The sequence below is a fragment of the Vidua chalybeata genome, chromosome 16 (assembly GCF_026979565.1).
Source record: "Vidua chalybeata isolate OUT-0048 chromosome 16, bVidCha1 merged haplotype, whole genome shotgun sequence".
Taxonomy (NCBI): Eukaryota; Metazoa; Chordata; class Aves; order Passeriformes; family Viduidae; genus Vidua; species Vidua chalybeata.
Window position 1 is genome coordinate 13,119,915 of NC_071545.1, and position 27,432 is coordinate 13,147,346.

Below are 27,432 nucleotides of genomic sequence, written 5' to 3' on the forward strand. Positions count from 1 at the left end.
GCAATTGATGGTGCAATCTTTGTGACTGAAAGTCTGTGAATTTGTCCCAAAGTTTGAGGAAAGCACCCCAAACTCCACATATATGTCAGAGTGGGAAGCATCTTGCAAAAAACTGAACAGCAAGACTCACACTGGATCTTGTAGTCAGGTGGGAGAAGCCGAATGTGAGACAGTGGGATGCGTCCCGTGTCCCCGTCATCGAACTCTACTGTGATGAGATCACCATCTTCCTCCAGATCCAGGGTTCCTGTGGGATGGGGGAGCAGAAGATGGGATTAGGAACAAACATCAGAGTACAAACCCCTTGTAAAGGAAGTGAGGACATTGGGGAAAGATAGGGGTGCTGCACCTGCTGCAAAGCATCCCACTTCACCTTTCCTAGGCTATACAGGGAGGGCACAGAAGGCTCAATCTGCAATGGAAAGTCCCTAAACCAGCCCACTCAGTGTGAAATTCCCCATCAACAGCACTGCTCCAGAACATAACAGTCATTCCAGTTTGACTTCCCACCTCTCTCCACTATTTCCCTTTACTCTTGCAGAAATTCACTTTTCTCCTTTCACTAAAGTATCTTTTTTTTTAACCTGCATTTTGTAACTACTCTCAGCCATCATAAACTGCTGCTTTTCACTTTCTCCAAGAGAAATAAGCAGTGTTCCCACCCTCTCTTCTTGCATCAGCATTACTGGTTCATACATCACAAGTAATTATTCCCTTTTACACATGTGGTATGACCAAGAGCCCAAAAAACAAGACCAGCCGTGAGAGAATTGTCCAGAGCCATTCACCAACTTTTTAATGGGATCAGACTGGAGAGTTTTGTGTCAGAGCAAAGTTGTGAGTGTCCAGGTGATTTAGAAATCTCCACAGTCTCAGAAATAACTGATGCCTGGAATAAATTCTGACTTTCTGAAATGTATTAAATGTCCTTGATATATTTAAGCTCCTAAATTGCTCGAACCTCTTCCTGAAACTGCAGGATGTTACTAAATCTACATCATTAATGAGAGGGGCATGACCTGGAGGACAGAACAGGCCAGGCTCTGACCTCCAGGACACTCACAGCAGGAATCAGGGCTTCCCCAGACAAGCCTGACATCCCTGAGGACACACAGGGCTGAGACATCCCAGGTTCACAGCACAGAGCAGCCAGGGTGGCCTTACCTCGGACAACTGTCCCCGGGTAGAGGCAGCGGTACTGCTGGCTCCAGTAGGCTGCAATCCTCGTGCCCTCGGGCAGGAACCGCACTGAAGGGGGTTTCACGTCGATGATCTGCTCAGGGCAAGAGGAAGGCAATTACTGACCACCCCGGCACCAGCACAGACCATCCCACCACACCTGGCATGGAGCAAAGCAGCTCTGGAGAAGGCAAGGGACAGCTTCCCTGCTAGGGAACAGCCTGCTGTGTGCTCACAGGAGGAAGGAAGGACCATCCCTGCTGGAATACAGGACTAGTGCCTGCTGCCAGCGGGGCAGCGAGCGCACCAAGGGGAGTTCTGCCCGCACTGACCATGGGGGCAGGACCAGGATATCCCTGCAGCTGGAGGAAGAGAGAGCTTCCAGCTAGCCTCCCCCACCCCAGAACAGGCCATGGGCACTGAGGACAGGCAGTCTTTGGCCACACGTACCGCTTCCTGCAGGAGCTGCTCCAGGCAGTAAATGTGGGGACGGTTTCCCCTCTCGCCCTCCACCACCACCCGATATCTGAAACACAAAGGCTGGGTCAGACACAGCACATGGGAGACACCACCCCCACCAGGTAACGCCTCCCTCTGATGGGAGAGGATGCAAGAGCACTTAGTGAGAGATAATTGGATTTCCCCCAGTGCTGATAAACCAGAGTGAACTCTCCTTCCCTCCCTGCCAGACACTGTCAGTCTCTAGGCAGTCAGCTCTACACAACCCCCAAACTGATCAGTGCAGCAGCTATGTCCCCATTTTCTGGCAGATCCCAGGTGGATATGGCAGCCCCTCAACTCACATGTCTGGTGAATGCACTGTCTTGACATGCCCAGCATAGAGCAATTTGTCATCCATGGGGATGAGGACACGCAGGCCATCCTTCAGCTCATCCTTGTCAATGATGCAGGAGCGGGGAGCTGTGAGGTGTTGGAGCAAGATGGGGATTAGAGAGCACCACACAAGGGAAAGGAACAGTGAAGGGAGAAGGAAACTTCATATTCCCAGCATCACTATCCCCTCTCTTGGTAACAATAACATACCAGTAAATGAAAATAGGGCAACTCAGAGACTGGGCTTCAACTAGGTATCACAGTGAGCCATGCTGATCAGGCTTAGTTTTTACTGAATTGACTGAAAAAGTGGTATCTCCACCCCAAAGACTCATGGCTTTGGATGAGGAATGCGTGAAAGCAGCACAGTTGTCCTCTGAGCAGCCCTGGGAAACCTGCCCAGCTCCCCTACCTATAAAATCCTGCCCTTACCTGGTGTGGGTGGCCTCTCAACCAGCATGCTCAGTGGGATGTTCTCATCCTCTGAGAAGCTGCTGTCTTGGTTGGGTTCGAAATCCTCCTCTGCTGCCATGCTCTCCATGAGCTTGCTGACAGCTCCTCCTTTCCCTCGGTTCTGCAGGACAGCAAGCAGCACATCAGCTGGATCACCACAGGAAACAGTCTGATCCCATCTCACCTCCCTCCAGCAAAAAATAACCTGAGGATATCAGGACAAACCTGTCTCTATCCTCAGGAATGTTCATCTCACAAACAATTAAGTGGGTGTACCCAGACTTTTTGCTGCCTTTATCCCCCCCAAGCATCAGCAGCAGCTGACTAAAAGCTATTCCCCACATGCCCCCTCTTGGAGGTTGGGAGAGATGCTCCCAACTGGATCTGCAGTTTTGCTCTGCATTTACCACAGTGTTCCTGAGCCTCTGCCTTCACTGAACAGGCACCAAGCTCTGTTCCTATTTCTTCTCCAGTCTCCATGACATGTTCCTTGCTGTTACATGCAGACCATAAGCATCACACAGAAATCATGTGAGAAGACAGCAATGTGTGTTATGAGATGCAGTGGAGCAGGAACCAGCTGTGACCCAGTGCTGAGCAAGGCTACTCCATCACCATCTCCTTGGTCCTTGCTGTCAATGCAAGCTTTCCTTCCACCCTGTGGCAGCCTTAGAGAAAATCCTGCCTGCTCACTGATTTGGAGGATGAAGGCAAATGAACAGCAGATGGTAGCAGCAGGTACTATCAGAGAGTCTTCTTTGGATTTTAGGCTTTTCAAACCAGCCCTCTGCCTGCAACACACCCCAGCAAAAACTGCACCTCTGTTTTCCCTCCCTCACACTGCAACAGTCCAGGTGTTCTGCCAGCCACCCTCCAATCCAGCCAGACTAGAACCAGCCCCTCACCTCTTTTTTGACCTCCTTGGCTTTCACCTTAGCTTTGCTCTTCTTGGTGGAGCCCAGGGCACTTGCAAGGCTGACCCGAACATCAGAGGGGGAGCTGGGGATGCCAGGAGGAGACATGGATGAGGAGGAGGAGCAGCAGGGCGTTTCTTTACCCTTCTTCCGCTGCTAAAAATAAAAGTAAAACACTTCCATCAGTAAAGAGAAGATTGGTAAAGATCTGGGTCCAAGGAAAGGGAAAAGGTGGAGCAAGGCAGGCTATTCACAGGTAGGATCATGTTCAGCCAGTAGTTAGTTCACTGCCCACATCACATCCTACATCTCTGCTTTCTGGCTTCACACATTTTGGGAAGAGCTTTTCATTACACTGGAGAGCAACTCCTGCCCATCAAATCTTCCTCCAAAGAGCACCAAGAAGATCCCAGTTGGCCTCATGTCACAACTAACTTGTCTTAACTCTCCCCATCAGTGCTCTTCCATAACACTGCCATGAACTGAACTGGAGCCAGAGGGAGCCAAGCATTCAGTTTAGATGAAAAGCCAGTAATCCAGGGACCACTGTCACCCCCAGCCAGGGACAGATGTCAGAAGTCACCATGTAAAAGGGGAACAGCCTTAAAGGCCAGTCTGGGTGCCACAAGTCAGCAAGAGGACAACCTCATGCACAGAGCGGGAGAGAGATTTCACAGGATCTGTTTTAATGCAGGATCGTCGACTCTGGCCACCCAAACAGAATGGATTTGGGACATGGAGGGTGACAGAAGTAACCATTCAACAGTCCCATTCAAACATGGCTTTTAGCCCCTGCAAGTCTGACAGAGCCTCCAGGTGTACAAGGGGCTGACAGGGGTGACAAGGGACAACTGCTGAGACAGGACTCAACTCTCCTCTGCCTTAGTGGAGTTAATCATCCTCCCTTCACCCTCAGCTCCCAAGCGTCCCAACACCAATCTGGCCAGCACGTTCCTCACCTTGCTTAGCTCCTTCCTCTCCTTCCCCTTGCTGCCTTCTTTTTTGGGGCTCATGGGGGCTCCCTTGCCACAGCGCCCAGTTTTGGAGACAGGGGTGGAGCTGGCAGGCGCCGTGGATGTCAGCATGGCCGAGGACGTGGTGGCGTCGTGGAGGAAGATCCGCTCGCTGCGGCGCCGGTTCCACAGGTCATCATCGCTGGCCTCCAGCCCAAACTCAAAGCTCAAGTCCTTAGGGGATTTGAATTTCTTCAGCTTGCGGCCTTTCTCAGAGCCCAGCTTGGCCTTGTCAGCGCTCCCAGATCCGGAGTCAAGGCTGCTGGGGGCCTGGCTCGGCGGGATGCTGCTGGGCTCCAGCGGCCCCTTCTTCCCGCGCAGCAGCCCTGAAGGAGATTTCTTCCTGATCTTGATCTCGCTCTCCGAGTCAGTGTACTCGAACTCTGTCCCTAGGTGCAAAGGATTTAACCATCAGTCAAAGCCCTGGCTGAGCCAAGAGGGGACAGACACATCCTGCTGGAAACTTCTGGGCTCCATGGAAGATGCTGTGCCTGTTCAACAGAGCTCTTGTTTGTTCCCCTTTCCAATCCCCTCAGACCTCCATTTCTGACCCAGAAAACACTGTGGAAATTCCCTGGAAGTAAGCCTGCCCTGCTTCAAACCAGAGCCCAACAATTCAGGCAGTGTGGTTCAGTGTGTTCCCTGCCTCCATTTTCTCCCTTCTCCCACAAGCAAAACCCTGCAGGGAAGCTCTGAAGAGAAAAGATACTTTAACGTGCCCCTCCTCAAAAAGGAGCTGCTCAGCTGAAACCAAGCATAAACCCCACAAGCTGATCCCTTCTTCTCTCCTGGTGGGAGCCCTCTCCAGTTTCACCTTTGTTTCAGGAGAACAATGTCTTTTAACAAATGGAATAAACCCAAATTTCAAGCTTATTTTTTCCCATTGGCTAACAGACACCACAGATCTTTTAACTGGCTCAAGGAGTCACCTTAAAGTCAAGAGAGGTAAAGGATCTTTTGTCTGTGGCAAATGGAATTCCCCTCACATTGGCCTCTGCTGAGCACCATGAGCACAGCAGTACCCAGAGGCCTGAAATACTGTAATAATGCCAAGATGTTCCCCACCTTCACTGTGTTCCCCTGAACCTGATAAAGGAAAGCAAGATCATGTTTCCAGGGGCAGAAGAGAAACTGAGGCAGCACCCAGCAACATGGGCAGGAGGTAGGCAAACAACTTTCACATGCGAAAATGAAAATGTACATGGCACAAGCAAGGAAAGCATCTTCTCTTGGTCCTTCTCTCAAAAAAAACTCGCTTTCCTGGGTAAATTCAGTCTGCAGGAAACTGCTCTCATCTTCTACCCAATCCTCTTCCCCTGAGACAGCCCCAGCATGGAGAGAAAAAGAGCCAGCGTGTCAAAAACAAAGCTGGCAAAGCTCAAAATGAAAAACCCATTGGAAGTTAAAACACTCCTTCTCCTCTCTCAGTACTGCATGAGGTAATTTCTAGATGCTTCCAGTTTCAAGGAGGGCAGATTACAAAACAATAAATTCTTAGCAAAGGCTGTTGGAACAAGTTGGCAAAAGCCTAATATAGCATGGAAACAGTGCTAAAACAAGCCAGGCTCCTGAGGAGACATCATTTTCCATTCTGAAGCATGCTATAAATTCCATTATCACTTAATAAATATTAATAGAGAATTTATAAATGGAACCCATATAGATCTGTCTGACCAGGAACAATGTCACCAATGGGCATTTGTGCAGCAGGGCATGGGGAGGGGAAGAAATTAAACTCCCAACACATTGAAAGTGAGACAGAGGCAGGGCAGAAACCCAGATTCTGGCACTGCAATCACATGAGCAGAGGAAGGAATGTTTGTTTCAAGTCTTTCTGGCTGGCTTCTATAAGGAAGTTGATGGGATGGGCTGATGGAAAGAGCTTTTCTTCTGCTTGGGTGTCCGTGCTTCCCTTGGGTACCTAAAGATCAGCTGCATTTAGCACATGCTTCCTTCCCTAAAATTTAACAGCACTTCAGTGCCTTCTGCACTCTGTCCAAGGGGATGCAGCATCCCACTGCTTGCCTTTGCAGCATGTCTTGTTGAGAATTTGCCAAGTAGGAAAAGAGGAAACTTCGACAAAGCCACAGCTGTCCCTAGGGAAGCCATGGCTGCAGCTGTTAACCTGCCACGTCCATGACTGGCTTTTGTTTCCCTATCAGCCACTTTCTCCACCTTCAGCATCAGGACCAAGCTGCCAAAGCAAAGAAAGGGCAGCTCAGTGTGTGGGTACACAACGTGCTCTCTTGCAGCACAGCTGGGACCTCCCAAACCGTCCACCTTGCCCCCGACAGCACCACCCCACACCAGGGATCTCACCCATCAGGCTCTGCCGCTCCTCCTTCTTCTTCGCCTTCTGCTTGGCCTCCAGCTGGATGATGGAAAGCGGAGGGGGAACGATGGGGCTGGGCATCGCGCTGGCAGCAAACCTGGCCAGAAGGCCCAGGCCACTCTCATCCAGGGCAGGTGACGACAGCCTGTCTGTGCCATCCGTGCCATAGTCCTCTGCTTCCTCCTCTTCCTCATCGTCATCATCGTCCTCCTCCTCCGAGCTGGAATCTGGCACGCAGAAAACAGGGAGCCCGTTACAAATCTCACGGAGTTGTGCGCCAGCCGCATTCCCAACCCGAACCGCAACTCCCCTGCTGCTCTGGGCCCACCGAAGTGGCACTGAGCCACCCAGGACTGGGCCACAAGACGCTGGCCATGGGCACACACGTGTCCTTGCAGCCATAGAGCCGGTGTCACCCTGCCTGCCACCACCCTGGAAGGACACAGCAATACAGGGTACGGCAAAGACGACCCACTCAGGGCAAGGGAGGGAAGAGCAGGGTGCTGGCAGATTTGAAAAGGATGCCAGGCACCCCTTCCCTACAGCTTTCAGGAGGAATTAAAAGCTTAATTCCTTTGAAAAACCCGACCTGGGAGCTGTGGGATTCCCCTCCCGCCCACCAACACTTCCTCCATAACAAAATCCATTAGTGTAATCAGAACCAGAGATCAGCATGGAAGGGGAATACCAGAAAGCAGCCTGTGCCTTGGCAGGAGGCAAGGGGAACACAGGGAGGAGAAGGGGCAGGAAGCAAAAATGCAAAGAGGGGGGGAGAAATAATAATTCGAAAGCAATGGATTTGGAATGCATAAGGGAGGAAAGTGTAGGCAGTGTTGGAGACAAGGAGCAGTGTTTGAACCCTCTGCCTCAGAACTCTCTCCATGCCTTTCATTTCCCTCTCTACAGCTCAGGATAGGGAAGCCCCGGCTCAGCGCAGGCAGGAAGAGCTGCCCACAGCCAAAATCTAATTCTGGCAAAGAAATCAGCCTCACTGCCTGCCTCAGCTGACACCTGCAGAGCAGTGGGTTGAGGGTTTCCTCTAGGGTGTGTACACAGCAGGTATTTTGGGGTAGATGCTCTGAGAGTGGCACCTCTCCCTCCCTACAGCGCTTCCCAAGAGTCTGTCAGCAGCTCAGAGGCAATTAATTTTAACAGCATCTCATCCAGTGAGTGCTGGTGAGCAAGCCACTTCACAAATGCACATATACCACACACACACACACTTATACACACACATATATGAGCACACAGATCTATAAAAATATATTCATTTAACTACAAAAAGTGGGTCTGGAAAAGATATTTCATTTCTCTTGAAATTGAGGGCTTAAGTAGGATCATTGAGGCTGCTGGAAAATTTCCACCACTAGCAGGAGCCCTGTTCTGAGCCCACTCCCCAGCTCCTACCAGCCACTATCCTTGTGTCTGAAATCCAGCCAAATGAGAAACCAGATCCCTTCAAAATGAGCTGGAATGAACATGAAAATCCTTTTCTTTTCACATATGCCCTCAGGGATGGATAAAAACGTCCTCAACACTTGGTTGCTCAGAAAAAAAAAATACAATAACACAAGTGTTATTTTTCCATGATATTAGAAAGAACAGGAATATCAGAAAACAATGTTCTCATCCTTGTATTTTATCAACTGAGGTAACTGGCAGCTTTGTCTTTTTTTTTTTTTTAACATGGATGGCTTATCTCTGTAGCATATATCTGATAGTCAGAGAATGCTAATTTTTAACTGCATAAAAATTCCTTCCCCATTTCAGTTCCTCAGACTCGTTCCTTGTGATATAAAAATGCTACTAAACCTACAGTCCTGCAATCAATACCAAGAAATCCACAACTCTGTTCACTCCTTGCATAAAAACCACATGCAAAAAAAAAAAATCCACAGCAAATTGGGATCAGATTCCTTCCCCTACCAGAAAACGGGTCACAACTGCTTTTTTTACATCACATTTTGCCAAATGAGAAAACAAATCCAGATGAACTTTATTCTGAGACGTGAAAACCACCTGCCTGAAAAGCAGCAAAACCTTGCCTGAGTTCAGTGACACCCTGTGGGATAGTGAGACCTTCTCCATCCATCCCGTCTAGCTCCGAAATTCAGCAATTTCCAGCAAAAACAGGGGGGAAAAAAAGAAAAAAAATCAACCTGTACAGCCCCTCATGCCAGACCTGAGAGCTGGCTGAGCAGTGAGTGACTCAGTGAGCAGCTGGGGAGGAAAATGGGGTGGGGTGGGGAAAGCTTGCAGGAAAATCCATGACCAGTCCAGCCCCACTGGCTCAGCCACATGGACTGCCCAGCAGCACCATTCCTTCAGCACTTACACGCTGCATGTGCAAGGGCAGAAGGGTGCCCAGCAGCTCCAGTATTTCAGAGGCACTCAGGTAAAACAGATTTAAAAGCCAGGATGGCAGTGGCTGTTCCTCAGGCTACAGAAAATACACAACACAATGAGGTGCCTGTGGTTATTCCAACCTCCTGCTCATACACGGTGTCACACTACGGAAAGACAACTGAAGACAGTCCCTTGTCAGCATTTTTACCACAACACTTACATTTTTATCTGCAGGAGATACAATTTCCAGCCTGAAAATAACCCCATTTTAACACATTCACAGCACAGATCTATCCTCCTCCACCTCTCATGGCGAGGATAGCTCTTGCTAACCCCACTCCACACGCACAACACAATCCCTGCTCCTCTCCTTTCTGATTTTCCAAGGGACAGAAAGTAACAAATTAAGCAAAAAGAAGACATTTGGGGCTCTGCTCCAAGCCCACATGCTTCTAAAGTAAGTCCCCAAACTTCTGGCCATGGTGACAAATAAGCTGCTGGTGCTCTCTGTCCATCTGTACGGCTCCTTGGAGAGACTGGTGCCTGTATTTAATGGGAAGCAGAAATTTTATCCCTGCTGTACCAAAACTATGTGTGGGTTTAAAATTAACTATGCACAGATGCCTTTAAACAATTGAAGCCTCAATATTTTTTTTTTGGTCCTGAAAAGGTGATTTTTAGCTAGCAAGGGGGAAAAGACATTTTTTTTAAAAATCATTTTTTCCTTCAATGGTAATTCTGTTAACACTGAGAGAGGGTAAAGAAAAAAATGCTCAAAGTTAAAAATATCTTTTCTAATTGACATTTTTAAGAGCATGTATATGTGTGTATATACCCACACACACAACCACACGTGTACATACACAACTCCACAGCCAAAACAAACAATACATTCATATTTAAATGCAACTGATGCCATAAATGGGAGCCAAAGATTATTTTAATTTTTACCTGCACTAAATTAAAACCCAAACCCAGTTAAGAATACTAAGTTTTCTCATTGCTTTTAACAGCTAAGCTGCCATGGTATTTTACTGTAGGAGAGCAGTAAATGAAGATTTGTTAATGATGAACAGAAATTGAGTAAGCAATTTGGTTTTTAGAGACTGATGTATGTAACAAGACGGGTTGAGGGGGGTGTGAAGAGGAAAGGCTGGGGAAGGGAGGGAGTAAAAACACACACTTAAAACAGTCATTTCACATTGTAAAAATAAATAGCATGATCTTCTCATAACACCAAGCAGGTCTACAGCATACAAAGCAGGCTAAGTACAGGCAGACTTTAGACAGCTACTGGGTCATTAACATCTGATTTCTGCAATCTGTCCAAATTCTGGAGGTTACTTATTTTTGAGTGTCCAATTTAAGACTGTACCTTTTTTTTTTTTTTCTCATCATTGGAAGATTCTTCCCCTCCACGTGCTGTGCTGTTGACTCCAGAAGTGCTTATGGAAAATTTAAAAATATTACAACTATCACATAGGAATGTGCAGGGAACTGGTTACCCTTCATGGCTTTTTTATTTTTTTAACTAGGGTAAAATCATCCTCCAAGTCAGGAAAAAGAGAACAGAGAAGAAGGGACTAAATTCTTAAGGAAAACAAAGTATGGAGGAGGAGGACTTATGGGTCTTTGGTTTCAGAAAGCTCAAGGAATTACCTATCCTGATGGGCTTTAGCCCACATTAGCAGTTTTCCCTCCAAGGTCACTTGATTAAAAACCACAAGCTTTGCCTCTTATCAGAATGCCAATGTGATGTTTGGTCTGTAAGAAAGCAGTGTCCCCCCTGATCTATGTCTAACCAGATGACAGAAAACAGGTCTTCCTGCAGCTAATCCCACCTCTGACAAAGATACTGTAGGGCCAGGCAATATCCCTGACGTGGGGACATTTCTGCACCATGGTCCCGAAACCTTTAAGGTTTGCATCTTGGACTCATCTGTAAATCCTTGCCCTGGCTGGGCCAAGGGGTTGTCCAAAAGTAGTTCTGCAAGCAGCAAAGCATTTCTGGAGTCCTCAGACACACACGTGCAAACCTTCCATGTGAGACTCTTCATGGACAGAGTAAAGCTGAAAGCTGACAGCAATCATTTTCAAAATTAAAATAACCAAGAGAATGCAAAGAGCTACGTGTCATTATTCATGGAGGCAACATCGAAACGTCTGAGGCTGACAGATGACATAAAGAAAAGTTATTTTGCCTACCTACATAACAATGGTCAAGGTTCAGGCTCATGGCTAGTGACCCTCGCTGAGAAGTGTCTGCCCTACAACCAGCCAACCACTTTGCTTCTTTAGTGCAGCGTGAGAGCAAATGCAAGAGACCGACACAGACATTCAAAGCATCATGGATAGGGGCAGGGGTGAAAGGGTTGTCAAGCAGCTGCAAGGAGAAAGCGAGCACTTCTAGAAAAGCTGAGGTTATTAATCGGTTTAGTATTCAGGGAAAGCCATCAGAAACCCTATTACCCAAATATCCCTTCAAGAAATGCTTCTGACAAAAAAAAAAAAAAAAAAAATTTCATTTGCAGGAAAAAAAAACCCAAATTGTAACCAATAATCCCTTCCCGCCTCCCTCTCCGTACCCACCTCCCACCCCAGGGGGTTTTGCATCTTTGGTTTCCCCACCATTAAATGACACCCCAATGGGATTTACAATGCATTTCCCCACTTGTTCCAGATTCCCCAACCTCCTCCCATACCCTCTCCCCTCCCCAGATTTTATCCCATAAAACTGGGATTTTTTGTTTGTTTCTTCTAATAAAGCAGACAGGTTACTTGAAAAATAGACAAAGGGACAAGTTACCTCTCTGCTTACCTGGAGCAAAACCAAAAAGCAAACCCAAAACCCCCCTCAAGAACTTGGCACCTAAAAGGGATTGATATCCTCAAAATTTCCAACAGCAGCAAAACAAACAAAGAAAAGATGCAGGAAGGAACAAGGAAGGGAAGAATGGAAGTTAACGCAGACTCTTCATGGAAATGTGGCAATCTCAGCCTTACATAAAATTCCCACTGTCCCCACAACTTTTTGGGCTCTCTAAAGAACAATTTTTTTTTTTTTTGGACACATGTATTTCTCTTTTGGGTTTTCTTTGAAATGCATTGGTGGGTCCAGCCCAGAGCCACATCAAAACAAATCAACATTCTGTATCTTTCTGCCGTATTTGAAAATTTTCTTTTATTTTTTTAAGCTTTAATTATCTTTCTTTGGAGGTTGGGTTTGGAGGGAAGAAAAACCAAACAGGTGCACAGAGGAAATTAACATCAAAAAACTCAAGAGGGAAAAAAAAAAACCCAAACAAAAAAAAAACCCAACAAAACAAAAGCCAAACTATCCAGCCCTGGTTTTCAATTAACAACCCTGAGCAGTGTAAAACACTAAAAGGCTTTTGCTGGGCTACATCCAGCTCTGCCATGTAACTCAGATAACAACTGGGGATGCTCTTGCTTTGCATTCAGCCCAGCCGAGCTAGTTTCTTTCGGGAGCTGAGGGCTCATTAAAATGACCTTTCCCCATGATTATTATTTAATGAGTGCGCTCTAAAACAGAAACCCCTTGTGTCTCTGGAGGAAAAGTCTCAAGTAATCTCTTTTCCCACTGAAGTACTAATGACAGGCTGACAAAAAAAAAAAAAAAAGCTGCAAGAAAAAAATTGGGGTGAGGGTGAGGGAGGGAAACTGGAGAGTCAAATTTAATGCAGTAATTGCCACATCCTTGAGCACTGTGGGTTACATCTGGGCATCTGAAAAAAAAAAAACCTACCACCCAAAAAGAGACACAAAATATATTTACATTTTAAAAAATTAAAAAGAAAAATTTCTGGCTGTTAAATACACCCTGCACCCTCCTGCAGCAGCAACAAGGAGTCAGTGCCTCCATGTTTTATGTGCCTGCCTAGAGAGAGTCTATCAGCAAACAAACTAAGATAAAACTAAAAATGGGTGAACAAAAAAAAAAATTAACTTAAAGGGGTTGGGGGGAAAGGGGGAAGCCTAGGCTTTATCTGGACAAAGGCAGCAGCGATATTTGAATAATAGAGAGTACCCCAAACTAGGTTAATTCCAGTTCTACTGATGGGGAGTGGGAGCAGGAGGGGGATGCAGAGCAGGATGGAGTGAAGCAGCAACCTAATCTCCTGATAAGAGACACAGCAAGAGAGACAAGGTACACAGGTTTAGTTAAAAATGAACTCGGTATGTTTAATAAAGCTTGGTAAACCAAATCGCAGTACAAACATCAAGTCACACGGCCACACAACAGTACCCCGGTAATAAAAAAAAAAAAAAAAAAAAGAAAAAAAAAGGGGGAGAAAAAAAAAATAGGGGGGAATAAAAGAAAAAGGAGAAAAGGAAGAAAAAAAGGGGGGGTAAGAAACAGGAGGGGAAAAAGAAAAAGGTGGGGAAAATAATAAAGGAGGGAAAAAACAGGGAAAAGGAGGAAAGTAATTTTAAAAGCTCCTTTCAAACTTCGACAAGGCTCATGCCAAAATAAAATAATAATAATTAAAATAATAATAATAATAGTAATAATAATAATAAAATGGTGGTGGTGGTAGGAAGGAAGGAAGTGAGGTTAAAACTGAAGGGAGGAAGGGAACAGGAAAGCAGGGAGAGGCAGACACTAAAACCCAGTCGATATAAAAGCTCTAAAAGAGCCAGCCAGTAAAAATATCACAATGATACAGATACAAAAAGGATAAAAAATAACCGTTGGGGTGATAAAGCAGGCTACGCTGCCAAGGACAAAGATGGCCGCCCTGGCTCCGACCATCAAAATGGCTGACCCCGGCCCGCCAGGCCCCTCAGCACCACCCCGCTCCCACACGGCCGCGGCACGGGGTGCGTTTGGGGGGTGCGTTTGCTATAAATTAATAACCTTGATCGAACGAGTCCTCCGAGGAGTCGCTGAAGGAAGATCCCGCCTCGGCCTCCCTCAGCAGCAGGCAGAAGGGCTGCTTCCGCCCCGCCGCCGCCTTCGGCCTCAGCGGCCGCCCGGCCACCGCCGCACTGCGCGGGGCCGCCCTGGGGCCGCCGGCCGCCCGGCCGCCCTTCCTGGCCGTCGAGCTGTACAGGCCAGGTGGCCGTGGCTTGGCAGCGGACGGGGGCTGCGCTGGCCACTCGTCCCTCAGGGATCCCTCCTCCTCCTCCTCCGAGTCCGTATCTGTGGTCAAAGCGGGTGGGAAGAGCGTTACATCTCTGAATGGGGGTCTGGGGATTTTGGTGCCACCACTGTCCACCCCTGCCCAGGTGCTCCATCGTAAGCCTTGAGCTCAACAAACACAGAAATTCACATTTCCTTCTTTCCATCACAAATGGACATTCTCCACCTCCTTGTCCTCCCTTAAGATCCAAGGAGGGTTTTTAGCTTGGCAGCAGAAAAATGAAGCAAACATTTCCACTATGAAAATGTCCACTGAAGGCACACCCCTGTCAACAACTGGACCATCAACCCGAATTTGTCTTGGCTATGGTGATATTCAACACTCTTGACCTGAATCTCCTTTTGTACGTGAACCAGCCCTTGCAGCGGGTTTTCAACACGTGTGGTTGGAGCAAGCCCAGCTGCCAAGAAGGCAGGATGTCTAACTCCAAATGTGACTCCAAGCATGCTGCCCCAGATGCTCCACGGCATACGCCGCAAAGGAGAAGGGACCAAGCCGCTCCTTGGTCTGTGAAGCATGGCTTTACAAAGCTGCTAATCCTTGTGGGTGGTGAGAAGTTATCCAGCCATCCCCTCTGGCATCCGATGAGAGGGAAAAAAAGCATATGGTACCCCTGGATGCAACAGAAGTGGGTGTAAATTGTCACCTCCCCGTTTGTGGACATGCCCTCAGGTCCACAACATTACAGACATTGTGGCATCACTCCCCAACTCCACTGCACTGGGTTGTGGAGAGGAAGACACAAAGAATGGCAAGTTTAGGAAGCTCAAAGCCCAAATACGCAAATTATTTTGGACACCTGACTTTTCTTAAAATCTGTGGGAGTAAGATGCTCAGTTCGCCCTTTGGATCTATGCCCAAAGTTTTCAGGACTCCAGGAAGAAAATCCTGAGGTCAGGAAGCAGAAGGACTTGGCGACAGTCCCGCTTCTCCTTCTCCACATGAGCGGCCCAGCAATCAGAGGAGGTGCTGCCATATGCTCGACCTGCCTCCCCAAATTCACCATGCCTGAGTGACCAAATGACAGGCTGAGGCCCTTCCCCTGAACCTGCACACAGCTGAAAAACCAAAGCTGAGGTGTTTCCTCAGTCGCAACAATCCTGAGCTGAGACCTGGGTGACAAAGGGGAACATTCCTACACCAGGAGACTCACTGGACAGTGGTGAGATAGAAGCTCTCTTAGTTCTGGAAGGGAGTTTTTGCTCATGATACCACAGTGCCAAGTGTGAAGGCACTGTAAAAGCTCCCTCTGCCATGAGCCAACAGCCCATCCTTTCTCTTCCCATTAGCTCCAGAGCCCACAGTTCAGGAGACACGTGTCTGCTCTTGAAGAACAGAACTGCTGGGTAGTATGTAGAGCACAATAAGCCAAAGGCTGTGTTCAAGTCCAGTGGACACAATGACTCCTATTTTGCCATATAAATGGCTGATTTCATGCCAAACATTTGTTCCATTGGAGAGACACTAGCTCATCTTCCCCATTAGTGAAATTTCTAAACTAGTGTTGCACCAAGAGATGTATTTGTTATGCACACAAACACCCCATAAAGGTTTTAACATGGCTTTAAATAGCTGCAAGCAAAGGGAAAGATGTGTGTGCAAGTGAGCTGAGACCATTACACAACGGTCTCAGACCATAAACTCTGCCCCAATGTCTGCCTGAACTGTTAAAGACTCTCCTATGCTTGGTTCTACTGTTTTCCCAACATTGTCAGCAATTCAGACTTTTCCTTCTGTAACAGGGGTGAGTTGCTGGAACCTTCACCTCGGGCACACTCTGGGTTCAGAAGTAACAATCACCACACTGATGGAGTGGGGACAAAGGCTGATGAGACCGATGGGAAGGCTCAGCACAGCCAGCCAGGAAGCAAGCCATGACACTGAAGGGCAGGAGGATGCTCAGAAACATGAGTGTCCTAAAGACAAGCCCACTGAACTCAACAAGGACTTCAACAGTCAACTACTCTTAGAGAAGAGGCTCCACCTGCTCATCTGACAGGTAGGAGAGTGTCTACTCCCACCAAAAGCAAGAACATGGGTCAACTTCTTTAAGTGTTGTCCCCACTGACGATGAATACAACACAGGTCAGGAAGAGACACACTGATTGTGGCTTCCTCTGGGACAGCAAGATGGGCAGACAGCCCATGCTGACCCCAAAGATGCAGCAGCAGTCACTGGGACGAGGAGGTCACTTTTCGTTCATGAGCAAAACCAGACCCATCTGCAAGACCCCTTTCAATAGGCCAGAAACTCCCACCACAAGCCCTCCTACAGACAGAAGAGATAAAAAAAGAGGTTACTTACTATAGGAGTAGCTGCTAACTTCAGATATTGCTGGTGAATGGGAAACCTTGAGCTGATTTTTGACTTTCAACCCCACCTCCATCTTCTTCATTTTGGCAGTCACTTTGTTTTTACCTTCCTTGGCAGTTTTCAGTGACAGGCCCAGGTTCTTGGCCAGGCTCTTCTCCTCCTTGCTTGGCAGAGCCTCATGGGCTGAGAGGTATCTGCTGCCACCTCCACTGGTTTTGAGCTTTCCCCCAGAGCTCTCAGCAAACTTGAAGGGGGATTTGAGCTTGTCTTGTTTGGTGAGAGACAAGGCCTTGTCAAGCTTGCTGGCCAGCTGCTCCTGATCCGATGGCACCTTCTTCTTTTTGAGCTTTAACTGCCGAGGTGAAAGGAAGAGACAAGGTGAACACGGAGCAGATATCATGGCAGACCTGAGGGATTTTACTAGCCCTCCAAATTGTCTCATGCATGTAGTTAATAAAGCCTCAAGGTGATAGTCTTAGCCCACAGTTGCCATAACCCACCATGGTTGTAGGGAAGAAGAAGAGAAGATGTCAGCAAACAGTACAGTTTTACTCTTACTGAGCACTACAAAATTGCAAGATTAACTTAGAAAACTTGAATGTTTTTCCAAAAGAAATATGTTCATAGAACAACATACTTTGGAGTTCTTTTTTCTCTACAGTACCTGGTTTTTAGGGTATGTTTGGGTTGGTTTTACAAGCTTTTCTCTAAATCACAAGGATTAAAAATCTTCTTTACCCAAGAGCCAGCCAAATAAATTCGGATTTCCACATAATCAACCAGCTCCAGAGGCTGGGATGCCAAAAAACCCCAAATACCTCTCAGCATGAGCATCAGCACCACTGCACTACAGCCAGAGCTGTTACAACCTTTCCAGCATTTTCTCGCTTCTTGAAAAAAGTAAATATATTTTACATGTGCTACAGCTAGATAACAGCAGCTCAAACTCAGTACTTTGCCTGCATGCATTTTGGATTTCATCAGCAGCTTAAAGCTCCAGTAAGTATCCTATTGCTTCAACAGGAGCAGAAAACCCAACATTTGAAATAGCAAGGCTGAGCTCCCATTCCTCCTTGCTTCAGGAGGTCCATTCCCCTGTGCTCCCTCAATAGACAAAGGGGTAAGACAAGCCCTGCTCTGGACTCAGAGCCAGTGCAGCACTGAATGCTCTGGCTGGCTCCAAGGCACTTGACGCTGCTGCCTTCCGAGGAGGTTCAACCTCTGTAAGCCAACATTAGCCCCTCCACTGCCCACAATCCTCTCTTGAGGAGCATCTAAACCCATGTGAACTAAAAGCAGACATTGAAAGATCAGGAGTCCAAGCCAACACCAGCAAAGCAGGAAAGAGACGGGCTTTTGGCCCCTGGCTCCATGCTCCCCACGAGGGCACTGACCTCATTTGAGAAGCTGGGAGCTGCATCATGCTCTTCCCAGCTTGGGTTCTTCACTTTTATCTTGCCACTGCTGCTCTCCACATCCTCGTCCTCCTCTGGGAGGGCCCCTTTGTGCCTCTTCTTCATGCCCTCACCAGTCTCAGAGTCTTCAGAGAGCAACAAGGACTTGCTCAGTCTGCAAGCCAAGCACAGGATGGGTCAAGGTGGGGGGGCTTTCCTCCCTGTGATCCCCACCAAGCTCAAAAGTGAGGTTAAATCCCCCCAGACAGTGGGGATCCTCAGCAGGAGCCAAGTGAAGTGACAGCAGTTTAGACAAGGTTTTCCACCAAACTGGAGAGCCTAAGAGCCCCCTCGTGCACACTCTTGGCCACCAGGACAGGTGAGGGTGCCTGAAATCAGAGACCTGCAAGATGGTCTCTAAAAGGAAGTGCTTGGTGTTTTGGTAACAGCCACCAAAATGTGCCTCATTTGGTACAGAGCAGCAACAGGAAGGACTGACAGCTGAGGTGGCCCTTAAGGTCTTTTCCCACTTCTACTTCCATGGACTCTGCAGGTGCAGAGAGAGACTCCTGAGGCCCAGGGAGGTGCCTCACTGCCCAGACACTTGCTTTGGTATGAGCAGGAGGTGGCAAGGAAGTGCCACTTGAGGTGAGAGGGAGGGACAAAGGCACTGCAAGGACTGCCTCACTCCAGACTCCAAGTCGGGCCCCTTGTGAAAGGCATTTGTGATCTACGTCTGGACTTGCTTTGGGATTTGGGGGGAAAGGAGAGGGTAAATAAATAAGAAACTAAAATAAAAAATAAAGTAGGTGAGACTATAAGCACATCTTTCCCGGCTCCCCAGCCATCTCCAGTAATTATCTGATGGATGATCACTCAACACCTCAAGATTCCTACCAAGCTTCCATTTCAAGCTCTCATATGCTGCCTCGTTCACCCTAAGCCTGCTGGTCAGACCACTACCACACAGCCTCCTCAGCTTCCAGGCATTTCCCCTCCCTCTATCCTCTCTGGTGACCTGCACAAACAGCTAAATCAACACCTCAGGCCCTGGATGCTGGCTGAGGGTGCACCTCCATCTCCCAGAGCAGCCTGCTCCAGCATCCCTGTGATCCAGGGACATGCACACGCAACACGGTCACGCACCCACACATGCACAACTCCAGCTGCCTCTGGATGCCTCCAGCCTGCCCAGCCACACAAACACGAAGAGCAAAACACGGAGCCACCAAGAGGACAGATTTTCAGAAGCGTTGGTCAGTGGGAGCTGGGCACCTGAATCTGATTTGCAGTCTTGAAAAGGACATTTGCAGAAATACGGAGCACACAGGGAGGCAGCTTGGAAATGCCTTCCCTTTGGAGAGCCCATCTACGGTAGGGTAGATGGCAAACAGTGGTGAGATCCAAACAAGAGCAGTTGGACTTGCAAAAGAGAAAAAAGCAGAGTAAAGGATAATCCAGATGCTTGAAAGAGAGATGTCAGGTAAAACCAACTCCCACTGATTCAGGGAACAGAGAGGAAGACAGAAGAAACACAGCAGAAAGGTCCTGCAAAGTAGATAAAATGGAATAGCCCTGTCCTTCCCAGTTTTGACATCAACATCCCCGCAATTGGCTCTACAGCACCTGATTGCACCATCTGCTCTCCTGAAAGCACACGAGGACACATTCCCCAACTCCGAAACCTCACCTACAGCTCCCTGCCAGCCACATCACCTCACAGCTGCTCAACTCCACCTGTCCTGCCTGCACCCAACACCAGACAGGTGCTCCAGCTGCGGGGAGGGAGGACACTGGCACTGCATTCCCACGGCAAGGACACACTCACGTTAAGGGCACGCGCTGCCACCGCTGCGGCCAGCCTGCCAACACAACGAGCCCCCGCTGCATCCGAGATGCTGTCCCCAAGTCAGACCCTGGCGCAGTGACCCTGCCATGTTCCCGTCTTCCCCAAATTCCAGCCTTACTTTCCACTCTTGCTGTCACTCTTCCCTCTCTCCTTAATGGGTGACAGAGCGCTTGATCCAAGTTTCCTCTTCCTGGGCCTTCCAGGGCCTCTTCTCGCCAAGCTTCTACTTTTCTCGTCATGCTTTTCCCTTTAAAAAAACCATACGCTTCACTGTTAACCAAGGCAACAAAAAAAAAAAAAAAAAAAAAAAAAAAAACAAAACAAAAGGCAAAGGGAAAAAAAAAAAGCAAAAGCAAATTTTGCAACTGAAAGGCAAAACAAACAGGGAAAAAAATAAAGAAAACAAATCCAAAAAAGAAGAAAAAGGGAAAATAATTAAAAGAAAGCAAGCAAGAACGGGAGCCAACCCAGAACCTTCGCCTGCCACCAAACTGCTAAACTGAGCTGCTGAAGCCAAGGTTGTCTCTAACACAGTCTCCCAGCTGCAGTCACCAGTTACCAGGCTGTCGTGTCACATAGCCTAGGAGTGTGCTGTGCAAAGCTCTGGTGGGATGTACCAGGAGGAGAGGAGAGGAGGCAGGGAGGGATGGAGGGCAGTTTTTTCTCCTGGGCCGAGAGGCAGTGGAAATGCCCAGCTGGAAAAAACCAAGACTTGGGTGAGCAGCCTGTGACTTACTCGGAGTCCCTGCGGCGCTGCAGCTTCACCAGCTCCCGCTGCTTCTCCTTGTAGCGCCGCTGCAGCTCGGCCAGCCTCATCCTGTAGTCCAGCTCCATCGCATCCATGTTCTCGATGGCCGATTTGATGGAGTACATCTGGGGTGGGGAGGCAACAACAGAGTGTCAGGGCACGTCCAGGGGGGCCACACTGGGTGCCCTGGCAATGGCCAAAGTGTGCAGCCTGGCAGAAAGCCCTTTGTGCTGAGAGGGGAGCAGACACCAGCACAGCCTCAGAGCGGTACTCAAGAAAACCAGCAAAGACGTTCTGTAGCACAGGATGGCATCAGCTCTGAGGGACTGCAACCCTGGAAGAGAACCTGCAGGATAAGATGCTCTTTACCTTGTTTAAAAAGACAGATCAAAATATACCCTATCTTGGAATACTTACTTGCTCTGTACAAAATAATTTATCAGTCTCTTCCACAGGGAAGGGCCAAAAATTAAAAATAAACAAGGAAAAACCCTGCTGCCAATATTTTTATTTATCCTCTGACCAAAACAGTAACACACGGGTTCCTCTGGTTTCACATTAAAACACCACTTCCAGGGGCTGACGAGGGTCCTGCTGAACTTCCAGTAACAAACAAGGGAAGAACCTAAACTGCAGCCCACTGATTCCTGTGCAGCTAGAAATGTGACATGAAGGAACAACCAGCTCGTTCTGCTGAATGCAGAGGGGCAGCACGAGCCAGCATGAGCCCCCAGACTGGGGCTGGGACAGTGAGTTGTGTGAGTGGGTGCACTGGGGCTTTCCAGGCTCAGCCACACTAAGAGCTACTTACTGGTTCATCTTTCTTCTGCATCCAGCTGTACTTTTTGTTGGGATTCAGCTCTCGAGGCAGACGGATGGTTTTCAGACTTTCCATAAAGGGGGTGGAAAGCACTTCCATGAGCATGTGGGTGCTGGCAGCCAGCAAACTCTCCAGCGTTGGCCGGACAGGGAAACTCTCTGGACCTGCTGAGAAGGACAGAAAAAAAAGCTACAGAAGATCACATTCCAAGACTGCTTCTCCAACAGGCACAAGGAGGGGCTGATGGCCCCTCCTCGACCATGGCTGCTCAAGGAGCCCCCCAGCCACCCTTGGCCCCCACTTGAGATCTCCTGTTGTACTCAGCCATGGTGTAACTGGCAGTTCCCATCACTTCTCACCTCAGGAAGTTACTGGAAGGTGAGATTCTTTTCAGGACCAGCCAAGCTCTTGGAAAGCATCATCTGGAGCTACTGGGGCCTCTGGTGCCAAACCCCAACAGACTGTGGACTCAGTGCCTGCCAGAAGGGTGTTACCCTGGCAGCTCTCAGCAACTGGGGCTCCCTTTCCGCTACGCATACCACAAACTGTCTAGACATGGCGAGGGCCTTTGGAAGGGAGAGCAGTACAAAAGCCACACGTAGCTCAGCCTGCTGCAACAAAAACTCTGCTCCAACCCCATATGAAGTACCAGCCACTCCTGCAACTCAGAGCAATGCTCTCCTTGCTGCCTGGCTGAGGCTGCAAGAGATCCCACCTGTGACTCTGCTCGTCTGCCCACATGGAGAGCACAGGGACCATAAGCTGGGAGACTCAGCATGGTCTGAAGTTGACCAGACTCCCCACTCACAACTTACTTTGCATTTCTTGCTTCCGTTTCTCCAGCTCCATCTCTGCAATTTCACTCAGCAAAGTGATCCCTTGCAGGAAGGAGTGCTCCAGGGTCTGGTCAGTTAACACCTCCACTTTCATCTGGGGTGGAGTGACAGTGGTGGTAGTCAACAAGGAACAAGCCTGAGGCATTTCTGTAGCAGCCACCAATGCATTCATCCCAGCCAGTGGGTCACCCGGCTTGATGTCCAGATCTGGGATTTGGCAAGTGATTGCCTCTTCTGTGTAGGAAGGGATCTCTGGCCCCTGCTCCCCCTCCTCAGGAGGCAGGCTGGGAAACTCCCTCGCCCGGGGCACATCAGCGCTCTGCAGATCCATGGCCACAGAGGCCTCCTCCCGCTGGGGCGTCAAGTCCATCTCCGGGGGCTCGCTCTCCGCATGCACGAGCAAACCGTCATAGTCCATGTGCATGGAGCAGGTTTCTGCTCCACTCCCGCTCTCTGCCTCAGCCTCTGCTTCTGCAGGACAGGCCACAACTTGGTAAGGAGGTGGGCAGCTCTGAAGGTCTTCCTGGTCCTGCTCCATAGCACCCAGGGCTTCGCCTTGGTGCAACAGGAGATTGCAATTGTCCACGTTCTGCACTGGGACGGCTGCAGAGGTGGTGATGTTCAGAGTCCCCATGTCCTGCTCACAGATGCTTTCTTGGCTTTCCTCCATCTGCACCTCTGATTTCACCCTCTCTTCCAAGGATTCCTCTTCTGCTGCTGCTTGGATGGGCTCTAGGATTTTGGACGGAGACAGGTGGATGGGCTTGACCTCTGAGGAAAGGTCCATGTGCTCAGAGCCTTCAGCAGGCAGCGGGACGTCAGGAGCCAGGCCATCCGCATCAGATGCTGCGGGGGGCTGAAGGAGGTAGGGATAGTGTCTTCCAAAGGAGGGAGGAAGGGACTGGAATGGGTATCCAGGGGGGATTTCTGCAAAACATCAGAAGGGACAGACTGTGTAATGGCTGGGTCTCCAAAGCACCTTCTCTCTCACTAAGGCATAGAGCTGGTTCCCTTTGCTTCCATCACCTCTGGTCTCTTCCTTTCTCAAGCAATAGCTGCTTTAGGCATTTCTCTCCTGACCAAGCTGCCACATGCAGCACCCCAGAGGTCCCTTCTCCACCTTTCCAGCACTTTCATGCAACTGGAGAGAGATCTGCCTCCTGCATCCTCTCCCACTGGGACTCCAGCCCTGGAAGAACCAACCCAGGCTCGGCCCAAGGGAAGAACAGAGCCTACAGCCCCAGGCACCCAGACATCAATCTCAGTCCATCACACCAGCCCTGCTCTTCCCCCTCCCCTGCCTTTTTAGAGGAGCTATGTGGCTTTCCCTAGGGGAAGGGACAGAAGCAGGAAAAGAGCCGAGGAGAAAAAGGGAGGCAGGCACAAACACAACGGGACTCTGCCAAAGCAGGGCTCTCTTACCTGGGAACAAGGCCTGATATGGACCAGCAGCCTCTTTTTCCAGCTCCAGGTCTTTCTTCTCCACGGTCTCGGGCGCCTCTTCCTTTGGAGGGATGGCAGGGGCAGGGGGTGGAGAGGCGGGGGGCGGGCTGGAAGGATGGGAGCTGGGGGTGGCGGGGTAGGAGTAGGCTGGCTGCGAAGGTGGCTCCTCCATCTTTTGGATCACCTCAGCTTTGAGCACAGACACGGGTGAGGCCCTGGGAGAGAGGGGAGGTGGACTCACAGCCTTGCTGTAGGATGTGGAGGCGCTGGGAGACAGCACAGGTGGTTTTCGGTGCACCAGTCCCGGGGCAGAGGAGGAAAGGCCTGATTTGGCACTGTCCAGGCTCCGTTTTGTCACCTTCTCTTCCATATCCACACGCTGCTCGTTTGCCTTCAACCTCTCCTGTGACAAGAATAGAGCAAAACTCAGCACAACATCTGGAAAGTGGCACTGACCTACCACCAAGCAAGAGCAAAACAGTGTCTTGTCAAATATGCAGTGGAATAAAACACATGTCCCCAGTGCAAGACCATTTGAAGACCAATCTGAGGGAGGGTGACACTGATTTACAATAGCTTCATTACAAATTCCCAGCTCCAGGAATCATGAGAAGTCTCAGCTTTCATTTGCATCCAAAGCAAACCATTTCTATTTCCAAGCCTCCAGCCTAGCAAGCCCACATGTAAAATGAAGCCTGAAAATCAGAGGACCACTATAAAAATGAATGGGTGTAAAACACCCAAATGAAACCTCATGACTTCCAAAACCTTTTCATGAATGGGAGCTCTCTCCAGGAGCCAGTGTAACTGCTGGAAGTCCTGCAGCTGCTTCTCTGAGCTGCTCAGAAGCTTGGTTTGGAGGTGACCAGGGATGAAACCACTCAGCTATACAAAGACATCCCATGGGAAGGAATCTAGGTCACACTGCTGCTGCTGGGGAGCTCTTCTGACAGCACTGCTCAAGGGCTCTACACCAAACCCCCCCAAAACCCACTCTAACTGCAGGATACACCAAATGCTTCATATCCCAGAGACCTGGGCAGAATCACTCAATGCATCCATAGCCTTGAGACACACTTGCCACACAGGCACAGCTGCATTTTCTCCCCAGACACTCCAACTTCAGGCTTGTTTCACAGCCAAGCAAGAAGTTCTTGAAAACGTACCACGAGCTGGGCACTCCTCTGCAGCTCCATGGCGTGGGCTGCCTGCTGCTGCAGGATGTACAGCTCGTGCTGCCGCAGCAGCTGCTGATGGGAGAGGAGCTGGAGCTGGTGAGCGTGCTGGAGGGAGCTCCTGGTTGGGGGGTACATAGCGGGCCACAGAGGGGGTGCCCGGTCCATCAGCTCTGCTGTGGAATGAGCAGAGATGCAGTCAGGGAGGCAGCAGGGTAAGGATGGGTAAAGGATTCAGGATCACTCAGGGCAATGGTCTCTACAGTCCCAGAGCGTAGGGGATGCCAAACACTGGGCTGTGCAGAAATACAACCAGAAACCAGAGGGGAAAGCGTGCTGTGTTCCCCTCTGCAGCCCCAGCTGCACCACCCCTGTGCCCTAGGGCCACTGGACTTGCTTTGCTCTCCAGCCCTTGGTTTGATTTCCATGCCTGAGCCTATGAATAGATTCTCCTAACCAAGGACTCAAACTCTGCAAGGTCCTGCAGGGGATGAAGAGCTACTACTAAAGATTATATGTTTCTATCTCCAAAACACACCTAATGAGAGACCTGCTCACTCCCACCCTACAGCTGTGGCTGCTGGTCCCCACAGGTAGGCATGCTCCTCTCTGGTCCTCTCCAAAGTCTGTTTTGCCCACAACTGTCAAAGAATGAGCCTCAGGAACGAGCTCACATCCTTACCAAAGTGTGGCAAGTGCTCGCTGGGGATCACAACAAGCTGCCCTGACTGCGGGTCTCTGGCAAACTGGTAGGCAGAGGGGAGAGCTCCCCCCATGGCAGGGGGGAAGCCTGGAGTCATGCCCTGGTGCAGGGAAGGGTGACCAAGTCCTGGAAGAAAAAACACCGAAGTCACAACTGAAGAGATGCAGACTGCTCCTACCCACACGAGAAGTCATCTACTGCTCCGAAAGGCCTCCTTCCCTTTTCCCTGAGCTCATCAAACAGCCTCACTGGGCTGTAGCAACACTTTTCCCTGGATTTCACTGGTGTGAACACCCTCTGGGCACTGCCCCCTCTCAGGGCACTCACCGTAGGGATGGCCAGCCAGCCACATGGAGGGGCTCCCTGTCCTGGGGAGCCAGGGGTGGGCTGCCAAGTGCGAAGCGGGGTCTGCAGACCAGCGCCCGGAGCCCGCCAGGGCTGGGCCTCCCGTCACCATGAGGTTGGAGTTCAGACCGTTGGTGGCACAGCTGGAGGGGTGTATTCGGGCAAAATCTGCCAGCTCCTTGCTTTCTCTGGGGATGGAGGAGGCAAGAGAGACAGTGAGAGAGGGTCCAAGTAATGGTGGAGCCCAGGAGTATGGACCAGCCTGCAGAACCAGTGTTTGCAAACCAGGGTCAGTCACTCAAGGAGGGCTGTGATGGAGGTGTCACGTCTAGAATAAAACACCCCATCTCTCCAGCCCTTTGGAGCAGACATGGATTTGCAGCTGTCTATTAGGATTGCTCTGCTGAGGACTTAGGATCTGCCTATAGCCCCGTGTACCCCACTCAGTATCCCTCTCCACACCAGAGAGAGTTTGGTACCTACACCAGGATGGATGCAATCCTGTCTCCTCTTTGGACTGGCTGTCCCTGAGCTCAGCTTGTGCCACTATGAGATAAGATCTCACCTCCTTCCAACCCTCACCTGAGCAGCTTCTCCTGATCCCGCTCCAAGCGCCCTGCCAGGAGGTGGCTGTCCCGGTGGCGGCTCCTCTCGTCCCCACAGTCATCTTCGGAGCGTCCGTGCCCTAAGAGACAACCCAGCACCATCAGACAGGAGAAATGGCCTGGAGAAAGCTGTCCCCTCTCCTCTGGCCGTGGAGCAGAGTACCTGAGAGCCACTATACCCAAACACCAGTGTCCCCAAGGATGTTCCAGGTTCAAATCCTGAAAGACCACGCAAGGCTCTCTTGTGTGATCAAGATATTCTCACTAAAGCAATATTCCCCTGGTAGCACCCAAGTGCATATGTTTTGAGGCTCATGTCTCCAAGACGTCAAGGGACTACTTGCCACACCAGGTTGGCCTCCCAGGCCCACAGCACAGCCACAGCACAGCCACCAGCCTGGGAGCAACAGGACCAAAGGGACCACTGTGTTGGAAGACAGTGGCAGATTTCCCATCCCAGCAAGAGCCAAGATGCAGCTAAATCCTGCATCAAACCACATAGTCCTCCTTAGAACATCTCAGAGAGGGGAAGGATTTTATCTCTGCACTTTCTGAAGCACCTTCTGATCTTGTAAATTAGTCTGGGAGCACTGAGTATGCTCTGAATTCCTGTCCTTCTGCAACAGGCAGAACCAACAATACAGACCCTCACAAAACCAGCGCGCTCCACTCTACAATTCAACCATTAGCAGGAATCTGCATCCCCCTCGAGACATGCAACAAGAAAGGGTCTGACGAGGCAGGGACACATATGGCAGATGAGGGCAGGAATCCAACAAGGAGGGCTGGATGTTTGGCTGGAGAAACCACTTGTCCACAATCAGCCCAGCTCTTGCAAATACAGCCTGGCATGGTAGCAGCTGCATCTGTGAGAGGTTAGGAGGCACCTTCACGGGAGCAAGCAGCAGAGCCTCACTTGGCTCTGCCAGCACCAGGTATAGGGGCCACCCTTCCCTTTAGCCAA

At 49.6% G+C, this 27,432-nt stretch overlaps 1 protein-coding gene across 4 annotated transcripts in view; it reads right to left on the bottom strand.

The window, feature by feature from the left end:
* Positions 1 to 27,432, bottom strand: part of TNRC18 (trinucleotide repeat containing 18) — a 54,341-nt gene that overhangs the window by 5,660 nt on the left and 21,249 nt on the right. Inside the window, exons 4-23 of one of the 4 annotated variants that reach the window (XM_053958055.1) lie at positions 26,446 to 26,548; positions 25,846 to 26,051; positions 25,498 to 25,644; positions 24,807 to 24,988; positions 23,620 to 24,043; positions 22,177 to 23,124; positions 21,353 to 21,528; positions 20,530 to 20,666; positions 19,912 to 20,040; positions 17,945 to 18,119; positions 16,542 to 16,902; positions 13,951 to 14,235; positions 6,713 to 6,952; positions 4,340 to 4,782; positions 3,372 to 3,536; positions 2,446 to 2,587; positions 1,983 to 2,100; positions 1,630 to 1,705; positions 1,165 to 1,273; positions 131 to 247 (exon numbers count right to left, since the gene is read on the bottom strand). In XM_053958055.1, the coding sequence (XP_053814030.1) occupies positions 131 to 247; positions 1,165 to 1,273; positions 1,630 to 1,705; positions 1,983 to 2,100; positions 2,446 to 2,587; positions 3,372 to 3,536; positions 4,340 to 4,782; positions 6,713 to 6,952; positions 13,951 to 14,235; positions 16,542 to 16,902; positions 17,945 to 18,119; positions 19,912 to 20,040; positions 20,530 to 20,666; positions 21,353 to 21,528; positions 22,177 to 23,124; positions 23,620 to 24,043; positions 24,807 to 24,988; positions 25,498 to 25,644; positions 25,846 to 26,051; positions 26,446 to 26,548 (4,683 nt within the window). Of the gene's footprint in view, positions 1 to 130; positions 248 to 1,164; positions 1,274 to 1,629; positions 1,706 to 1,982; positions 2,101 to 2,445; positions 2,588 to 3,371; positions 3,537 to 4,339; positions 4,783 to 6,712; positions 6,953 to 13,950; positions 14,236 to 16,541; positions 16,903 to 17,944; positions 18,120 to 19,911; positions 20,041 to 20,529; positions 20,667 to 21,352; positions 21,529 to 22,176; positions 23,125 to 23,619; positions 24,044 to 24,806; positions 24,992 to 25,497; positions 25,645 to 25,845; positions 26,052 to 26,445; positions 26,549 to 27,432 lie in introns of all 4 variants that reach the window. The other 3 variants (XM_053958056.1, XM_053958054.1, XM_053958057.1) reach the window with 3 other exon arrangements.